Below are 10,386 nucleotides of genomic sequence, written 5' to 3' on the forward strand. Positions count from 1 at the left end.
TGAAAAGATCAAACGCAAGCGATAGAGATTGTAAAACACTGCCATCTGTTGTTACCGTTCTGGGATTCTGTTTCCGTTACGTAGTTATTTGATGCAGAAAGCCAAGCGAGTCACCGAATAGCACTATGACTGGAATTAAATGACACTCCAGTAATAGCGAACTACTAATTTGCAATACTCAAAGGAATACCGCATAATATCATCATTTTATGTGGCCGAATTAATTTTAACATGCATTTAATGGTTGGGAACTACATTTTCTTAGCTAAGACGCACGTGTTGAAACAAGCACTATTAAACTTTTCAATCGCATATTTAAAAACATGAAACATCTTGCAAAGGGTGAGATTAACTTTATGTCATTCAGTTACCGGGTTTATCAGATTAGCGGCAGATTCATTTTTCGCTTGACCGTTTCTGTATGTAAAAACATATTTCTTATGATATTACACATACACGTCACCCTCAACTCGCAAATGCTGAGTAAGCAAACATCCAACTATTATACATCATCATAACGCAGAAATGCCACAGAAGCGTGGGGCATTTTCTTGCGAATTACAAACGACGATATATTCTTGTATGAAATCCTCTTTATCTTGGTTAGCGGTTCGGTAAAAAAATAATCTTTACAGATCTTCGTCAAAACCAACTCTCTGTACAATCTTTTGCGAAACAATACGGGGGTCCAGGACGCACGGAAACATTCACTGGAGATATCCATGCAGCTACAGTAAAACTAAAGGTGTCAAAGGGAGACACTTTCGAGAGTTGCATTGTTTAGTTAATTAGCCTACGGGGTAGTGGTGAATATAGATTAGTGACGCATATACCATACATTTAAGCGCATCTTATTTCACATGTTACCCCTCTCAGGGCGGAATCTTCCAGAATATCCTACTGGGCAGCATTCCTCACGGAACAGAGGAACGAACAGCCCACCAGAACCAGATCTTCTCCACAGTCAAAGTCACATAATTAGATGGTCAAACGTTTTAGATGGTGAATTATTGATATCTGCGTAGTACAAAAATAAAGTTCTCAAGCTGATGCATTCACAACAATCTAAAGGATAATATCTTAATTAAAACTGCTAAGCAGTAGTTTGAATATTTGTCCTCTTTGCTTGTTCCCAACATCGATATAAGAACACTGCCAATCTTCTGGTATTTAGATAGGCATGATTTATAAGAAACCTCGCTTTTCAAACTGATCCCACATTGCTCAGTTTCTGTAGATATTTATATATTTTTAAATTTGCGTTGATCACATTTAGCCATAAGTAAGCTACAAAAATATGGCTCTGTAAGTAGAAATAGGATTGTGGTGGGTATGGTCAATCTAAGCATATACACTAAGTGAGCACTTTATTAGGTATTTATTAGACTTCTTTTTTAGATGTATCGGTCTTCTGCTGCTGTAGCCTATCCTCTTAGTGATTTGACGTGTTGTGTGTTCAGCAATGCTCTTCTGCAGGGGCCACAGCTGTTGTAATGTGTGGTCATTTGAGTTGCTGTCACCTTCCTGTCACCTTTGACCAGTCTGGCTCATTAACAAGCTGGCGTACAGTTATACCAAATAAAGTTGTCACTGAGTGTACATCGAGCGCGTTTTCTCTCTTCGCATTTCTGGGAAACAGCCGGTAACCTTTACTTTCAAAATTATTTTCATTAATTACATTAATAAAAAAGACGATATAGCGCTCATCACTAAAAATGACACCGGCTAATATAGGCTATTCAATGTTCAAAGTAACCTATTATTTAACTTTTCCTGGCTTTTTTCCCTCAAAGATGTACTTTTCCTTTTTGTGAAAGAGAAACGCATTAGATCATCTAAAGCCCTAGGCGGGTCTGTGGGCGGGTCTTACAAGTTGAACTAGAATATATACCGGGCTTCTCCACTTGAAACAGCAGAACAGCCAACAAGACTAGAACTTCACGCGTTTACGAATAACTAAGAAGCAAAGCAGTCATGTTGGCAAGATCAAATAGCTTGATTTTCTCCCCTGTAAGTAACTTCGATTACAGGTCGATGCCACGGAGCAAAGAGCCAGAAATCTTCACTTTCGAGCCGGTTCCACTCCAATATGTGCCGCTGCGCAACACGTCGTTCCGGCCCCGGAGGAAGAATACGAGGGTCATGTACCCGGCTAATGTCCGAAAGTACCTCCCAAAGCCTGAGAAGAGCCCGGCGAAGCGCTGGCTGCTAATTCTGTGCCTGGTGGTGTTCCTGCAGATCTACACGGAAGAGCCCAACGTGGAGGCGACAACGACTCAGAGTGCCGCCGAGAGCTCAGCCCCGGACGTAACGAGCGAGGACCTGTCCTTCTCGCAGTACCAAATGCTGCCTTTCGAGTCCGCCGAGCAGCAGGCTCGCCAGATGAAAAGCCTGGCTCCTGAATTCCTCATGACCCAGCCGCGGCTCGAAGATGTCTGAATTGTACGAGCAGAGCAGACGGAACAGCTACGTTGTGGCTCTCCTCTACCCGGTTTACCACAGACAGTCGCATCAAGACGGGCGCTGGCGAGGCACAGTTTGGCGGAGGAACAGCCAGCTACCCCGGGCTCCGCTCCAAGTGAACGGGGACGTTGAAGAGATATCCTAAAACGGCGGAGAACTTGAAGAACTGACTTGAACAATTTACCACATTACTTGAAGGAAAATTGTCACCGACTATAGACACTAAACTTGAAGTTGATATTTTTTGCTGATCTACAGATGTAGGTGATCACGTACATAGCCTACAGGTAACCTCCTTTGTTATACTGACGTCAAGCGTCGGCGAGAGGAGGATCCAACAACGCATGAAATAGCTACACCTCGATACTACTTGAAACTAGTTTCTCATGTTGTATTTATATCATAATGTATAATTGTATTTATTGTTATTTATTGTCTGACTATTTATTCACATGAATCGAAAGTATTTATTGTAATATTGCTTATGAATAAAATGAAACGTCAAATGTATTCTGCTTACTGGTTTTTGTCATTTGTCATGTTGTGAAGGCATGTCACTGATTTAACAAGAGCAAATGCATATACATCACATGTGAACGGTAAATGCTGGCATTTATATAGCGCCTTTATCCAAAGTGCTGTACAATTGATGCTACTCATTCACCCATTCATACACACTCAGACACCATTGGCGATTGGCTGCCATGCAAGACACCAACCAGCTGTAGCCTGCAAGTAAGTTAAATGCACTTTGTTGGCATCTTCTCCCAAAATGGTTTAATCTTCAAGCAATCCACATTTAAACAACATAACACTCACGTAATGAATGTTGAATTAGATGGGTAATGTTCAGGACCAGCAATCAATTAATTAGCTGTGTGCTGCTCCATTGTGCATGGTAAATTCCTGAACATAATGCAGTAATTGAGCTCAAAACTCCTAATGTCTGTTTTTTTAGCACTACCCCATACCTGGGAATTCTGCTGGTCCTGGGGCTTGTGATAAACTTGTCCTGGGTTCAACAGAAGAGATTTCTAAAAAGACAGGGGCTTCCATACTCTATGGAAGCCCATACTCAAAGACCTTTAAAGTTATTTCTAAAATCTTGTCTGTAAATTCATGTGCCCAAAGGCAAGATTGGTTCATTACCATGTCATTTGTGTTTGAATCCTTAGATTTCCAACGAGCAGTTTACATTTTGTGAACAGGTATCCACACTTTTAGCAAGGAGGGTCCCCACTGAAATTTCACAGACTATGCCTACATCTCTGTAAAAAAATTTTTTTGCTACAGAGAGCACTACGCTGCTGAAAAAAAACTGCTCAAAAACAGTTGCTGGTAACTGGTTGACTAGTTCAGACCAGCTCCCAGCTCAACATGGTTTAGCTGATTGACCAGTTCAGACCAGCTTCTAGCATGACATGGTTTGACCAGCTCAAGCTACTGTATGTTTTGAAACAGCTGGTAGCTAGTTGACCAGCTACTTGCTCAGATAAGCTACCAGCACTGCTAGTACCCTGCTAGACCAGCTTTATGACCAGCTTGGCCATGCTGGTTATTGATAGATCTTTGTCTATAAAGCTCTTTTCCAAACAGAAGTTACAAATTGTTTTACAGAAACAAGCATAAAATCAAGATACAAGCATAAAGCCAAGATGCAATCATAAAATGAAGATGATTGACCCAGCTAGATAGCTTAGTACAAGCTGGAGAAGCTGGTATAACTGGATTTTATAGCACTGTAGGTATTCGTTGTCTGGGAACATATCTGCCTGATTGGAATATGCAGAGAGGAATATGGGGCTTCCATTCTTCACATTTCTGTTTATTACATCATATGGCCCCAGAGATCAAGTCACCCAAGGTTCATTAAGAACTTTTAATAGTTCATTACACGTACAGCATTACAACTATGGCAGGAATGCTACCCCAGTTCCCGGTCTGCACCATCACATGGCATCCCGTGCTACAATCATCCGTCTTCCTGAGGCACCTCAGAATGCTTGGGTTTGTTCTTGCATAAAACTTGAAATTCAGTGTTAAACAACTAGCAGACAAAATATTTATTTGTGTGTGTGTGTGTATGTGTGTGTGGGCTTGAAAAAAAGCTTCTTCATCAGGCATTTTACTTTTGTGCCTTTTTGTTAAATCCAAATGTAAAAATGTAAAATGATTAAATGGCATAGAAGAAAAAAAAGGGGACACAATATGCAGGATGGGGGATGGGGATTCTATGATCAAGGACTTCACAATTATTACATTGTTTATCTAATTTCATAGATTACCAGACATACTAGACATTAATTTATTTATTGATGATGTTGTAAATCACAGTAGATACGTTTTTTTACCTGAAACCCTTTTCTGGGTTCTAATATGTGAATAAACAGTGTTGGCGTGTAGTGAAATGGATACCAGTACTAGGAAATGGATACCTGCATGCATACCTGCCCGTCAGGAACATCATTGCAATCACCTGCGCTAGAGATATTTCCCAGTCCCTAATGAGTGAGATTCTTCAGGTGTGATTCAAATGGAATCTAGAAAATGACATTCTGAAAGCCTTAAAAGGGGATGTAATGTGTACGTCCAGGTTAGCCCCAGGAGGGAACTCGTAGAGAGAGTGGAACGCAGTGGCAGGCTGGTTTCACAGGTGAGCAGACGTCTGCAATAACACCATAATAGGAGTGGTGAAGGACTTGTATGAATATGTAATCATATTAATCATCCATGAGTACTGAGATAGAGCACGACCCCATAATGCATCTTTCTCTCGTGTGGGGTTACACAACTCTGCTGTCACAGTTTTCATGTTTAGTCATCCTGGCTTTCACTTTTCCCCAGTCCAAATCCCAAATCCCGAACATTTTAATCTGTACTTGGGGCAAAAGAAGTTTAATTCAGATTAAACATTTCTCATCGACCTTACAGTCATGAAACTAAAGCAGGTACTATATTGCAGTCCCCAAACACATGATAATTTAACAGAAGAGATAATAACAGTAGGCTTTAAAATAAAGGTGTTTGCAGGGAATAAATTCATTTTAGTGCTGGTGATTTAGTAATTAGGACTACACAGCACGGTAACATTGTGCAAAATCACCAAAATAATTGCTTAATTAATGTATTTGTACATCATTCATTCATTAAATGAGTTAATGCCCATTCATGTACCCTTATTGTAGTGTGAATTAATATTATTCTATGAACATTGTAAACATGCTTCCTTTTGGTCAAATACTGAAACTTACATTTACATGTACTTGATTGAGCTATAGCACTCCTCCACAGCATAAACACAGATTCTTATGCATTTGGGTGTGTAGGGTGACACAGGTACTGTAAATACCTGTAGGATTCTGTAATACCTGTCGGAACATGCCCAGACCTAAGGTTCCTGCAGTTTATGAATCAGCAGTGGGAATTGCAGTCTGAGAATTTGCCCGTCTCAAAGCCAACAAGTTCTATTCTGAGCAGGGTGACTGGGGGCAGTCTGTAGCCTTGTGGCTAAGGTGCCTATTGCCTAGTGGCTAAGGTGCCTGTAGCCTAGTGGCTAAGATGCCTATAGCCTAGTGGATAAGGTGCCTGTAGCCTAGCAGCTAAGGTGAATGTAGCCTAGTGGCTAAGGTGCCTGTAGCCTAGTGGCTAAGATGCCTATAGCCTAGCAGCTAAGGTGCCTGTAGCCTAGTGGCTAAGGTGCCTGTAGCCTAGTGGCTAAGATGCCTATAGCCTAGCAGCTAAGGTGCCTGTAGCCTAGTGGCTACGGTGCCGGTAGCCCAGTGGCCCAGTTTCTTGACTGAGACCCAGAAGGTGAGTGGCTTAATCCCTGCTGAGTCTAATCAACTGTAGAGTTATAGAGCTGAATAATTAAGAGACCATGTGTTTGTGATATGTGTATTGATAATCTGGGTTAAAACAATATTTGTATTCCAGGAGGCATAATATCAGGGTCATATTACAATATGAACACAATATAAACACACACACACACACACACACTGTTACAACCCGTTTTCGTAGGTTTTCTTGCGCTTGAAGGTGGGGAGAGATTCTATAGTTCTGACCTCAACGGGGAGTTCGTTCCACCACCGTGGAGCCAGAACAGACAGTAGTCGTGAGCGTGAGGTGGAGGTTCTGAGAGGGGGAGGTGCCAAGCGGCCTGTGGAGGCTGAACGAAGAGGTCTGGCAGGGGTGTAGGGTCTGATGATTTTTTGCAGATAAGCTGGGGAAGACCCTTTAACTGCTTGGAAGGCTAGCACCAATGTTTTGAATTTGATGCGAGCCATGACAGGCAGCCAGTGGAGGGAAGTAAGCAGGGGGGTGACGTGTGAGTATTTGGGAAGGTTGAAGACCAGACGAGCTGCTGCATTCTGGATGAGTTGGAGGGGTCTGATGGCGGACGCTGGGAGGCCAGCCAAGAGGGAATTGCAGTAGTCCAGGCGGGACAGAACCATCGCTTGGACCAGGAGCTGGGTCGAGTAGGGGGTGAGAAAGGGGCGGATTCTCCGTATGTTGTATAGGAAGAACCTGCAAGACCGGGTCACCGCCGCAATGTTCTCGGAAAGGGACAGTCTGCTGTCCATCACCACGCTGAGGTTCCTTGCACTGGGTGACGGCGTGAGTGTGGTATCCCCGAGGGAAATGGAGAGATCCAGATGGGGAGAGGTATTAGCAGGGATGAATATCATTTCAGTTTTACCTGGGTTGAGCTTTAGATGGTGGTTGTCCATCCAGCTCTGGATGTCCCTCAGGCAAGCAGAGATACGGGCTGAAACCTGCGTATCAGACGGCGGGAACGAGACGAAGAGTTGGGTATCGTCCGCATAGCAGTGGTAGGATAGCCCATGTGCAGTGATCACAGGGCCAAGGGAGCGAGTGTAGAGAGAAAAAAGAAGTGGGCCAAGGACTGAGCCCTGGGGAACTCCTGTGGCGAGGGGCCGAGGTGTCGATACCGAACCAGCCCAGGCAACCTGGAAGGAGCGACCAAAGAGGTAGGACTCAATCCAGTCCAGGGCTGTGCCACAGATGCCCGTTGCTGACAGGGCAGACAGGAGGATGGAGTGATCCACAGTGTCGAAGGCAGCAGAGAGATCTAGAAGAATGAGGACAGAGGAGAGGGAGGCTGCTCGTGTGGCATGAAGTGACTCACTGACGGAGAGGAGCGCAGTCTCTGTCGAGTGGCCCGATCTGAAGCCAGACTGATGGGGGTCTAGCAGGTTGTTGTTAGAAAAGAAGGAAGAAAGTTGAGTAGAAGCGGCTCGTTCTATAGTTTTAGAAAGGAAAGGAAGAAGAGATACCGGGCGGTAGTTCTGGATGATGGAGGGATCCAGGGTAGGCTTTTTTAGCAGCGGAGTGATGTGGGCCCTCTTGGAGGATGCCGGAAAACAGCCGGAAGACAGGGAGGAGTTGACAAGGGAGGTGACAAATGGGAGAATGTCAGGTGTGATAGTTTGGAGAAGAGAAGAGGGGATAGGGTCAAGGGCACAGGTTGTAGGGCGGTGGCAGAGCAGGAGTTGAGAAACGTCAGAGTCTGTAAGGGGGGAGAAAGTGGAAAAGGAAGGGATGGGCCTAGAGGGGAGGAAGGGCACAGTGAGGGGGGCGGTGGTTGTAAAGGATCTGCGGATGACTGTGACCTTCTCATCGAAGAAATCAGCAAAGTCATCAGCAGCGAAGGAGGACTGAGGAGGAGGAGGCGGTGCGACACTAACACACACACACTCAATAACACACACTCGCAGACACTCATTAACACACATACACACTCAATAACACACACACACACACACTCATTAACATACACACTCATTAATACACACACTAACACACACTCATTAACACACAAAATCATACACACTCATTAACACACACACTCAATAACACACACACTCACACACACACTCATTAACACACAAAATCATACACACTCATTAACACAAACACACTCAATAACACACACACTCACACTCACACTCACACTCACACTCACACTCACACACACACACACACACACACACACTGTGTCATTGTTTAAAGCCTTTCAGACTCCAGGAAGTGTTTCAGGGCCTTTCTTCACCCTGAAGCTCCAGAATTGCACAAGCAGAGCAGGAAGAGAAGGGGGGGCACTTTGGTGTGATGTCATCACAACTGGAGCTCTCACGGAAGCTGCGGTTTCTCACCCAAATAAATCACACACATACACACACCCACACACATACGACACACATACACACATACACACACATACACACATGACACATACACACACATACACACATACACACACATACACACATGACACATATACACACATACACACACACACACGCACACACATACACACAAATACACACGACACATACACACACATACACACACACGACACATATACACACACATATACACACATACGACACATAGACACACATACACACACACGTATACACACACACACACACATACACATATACACGCAGAAACACACATACATATACACTCACAAACACACATACACACACATGCACACATACACACATACACACACACGCACAAATACACACACACATGCAAACACATATGTACACACACACACACACACCCAAACAAGAGCCCACAACATCACTTCCTCTCACAAGGCCCACCAGAGACAGGCCAGGAAACTCCACAAAACGCACCAGCTGATTGGCTGATCTCCTCCATCATTGCTATGGACCCTCCTCTCCCCCCGCCATAACCCAGCGCAAATTCCTGGACACTGACTCACACTCCATTAGTTTTTCTAGTTGCAGCCAGTGAGGAGCTGAGTAGAGTTCAGTGGAGAGTGGGGGTAGAGAGAGGGGGTTTGTCACAGCAAATCAGGAGACACCAGGCAGACAAAAAAAATGTAATGATTAACCATAGGGGCTAGTTTCAGCTTGCCTGAATTCCACAGTCTATTCAGTCCTCCACCACCGCCAGATGGTTCAAAAAGCTCCACAGCACAACAAATTCACCTTCCATGTGGCTCACCAATAAAAATGCACCTCAAGATAACACATTTCACAAAATTATAAACCATTTATTGACATTCTGACAGAGTAAGATAAAACTTGAAGCCCCTGGGGTAATTTCTCCTCTGCATTTGACCCATCCTAGCTATTTAAGTGCAGTACCCGGTGACCAACTCCAGTGCTTATTCAAGGGCAATGGCAGGAGTGTATCCAACCTAACCTGACCTTACCCGACTATAATTCATAAAGTGCTATAATATATTGTGTTAACATTATTATACTGTACATGATTGGCAGGGATGATTCCTGTCTAACTCCCTGTCTATTGTCCTTCCATCGATTGGCTTCACTTTCTTTGGGTCTGAACACAGCGGTTCTCATATACGAGCTGAAAAACTAATGGTTGGCAAAGGGACAATAAAGAGTGTGAAACCTGAGACAGGGAACCTGCATAAGCCCGAGATCATGATCAGAAGGAAGGAACATCCTTACCCAAACAACTTCTGCAAAGGTCAACTTACATCCCCTCTCCTGTTACATAAAGTATTTTACGTGCAGTTACATTACATTACATAAAGTATTTTACGTGCACTTACATTACATAAAGTATTTTACGTGCAGTTACAGTAGATTAAATATTTTATGTGCAGTTACAGTAGATAAAGTATTTAATGTGCAGTTACAGTAGATACAAGTGCGTAGCACTCTTGCCTCACAGCCAGAAGGTTGTGGGTTCGAGCCCCGCCTGAGCCGTCCTGTGTGGAGTTCGCGTGCTCTCCCCGTGTCCGCGCGGGTGTCCTATGGGTACTCCGATTAATTGGAGAGTCTAAATTTCCCCTCAGTGTGCTTCTGCCATTGCCCTTGACCGAGGCACAGGCCGCATAACTGGGGTTGGTCCCCAGGTGCTGCACTGTGGCTGCCCACTGCTCTTACGTAA

The 10,386-nt window shown here is 44.0% G+C and overlaps 1 protein-coding gene across 1 annotated transcript; it reads left to right on the forward strand.

Moving 5' to 3' along the window:
- Nucleotides 1-1,918: 1,918 nt before the first annotated feature.
- Nucleotides 1,919-2,973, forward strand: ier3 (immediate early response 3). Its single transcript, XM_061261659.1, has one exon. The coding sequence runs from the start codon at nucleotides 1,975-1,977 to the stop codon at nucleotides 2,437-2,439; it is 465 nt and encodes a 154-aa protein (XP_061117643.1). The 5' UTR covers nucleotides 1,919-1,974; the 3' UTR covers nucleotides 2,440-2,973.
- Nucleotides 2,974-10,386: the final 7,413 nt, after the last annotated feature.

Source organism: Conger conger, chromosome 11, assembly GCF_963514075.1.
Source record: "Conger conger chromosome 11, fConCon1.1, whole genome shotgun sequence".
NCBI lineage: Eukaryota > Metazoa > Chordata > Actinopteri > Anguilliformes > Congridae > Conger > Conger conger.

Excerpts from the sequence above, each read along its gene's own strand:
- ier3 (XM_061261659.1), top strand. The coding sequence starts at position 1,975 with ATGTTGGCAAGATCAAATAGCTTGATTTTCTCCCCTGTAAGTAACTTC.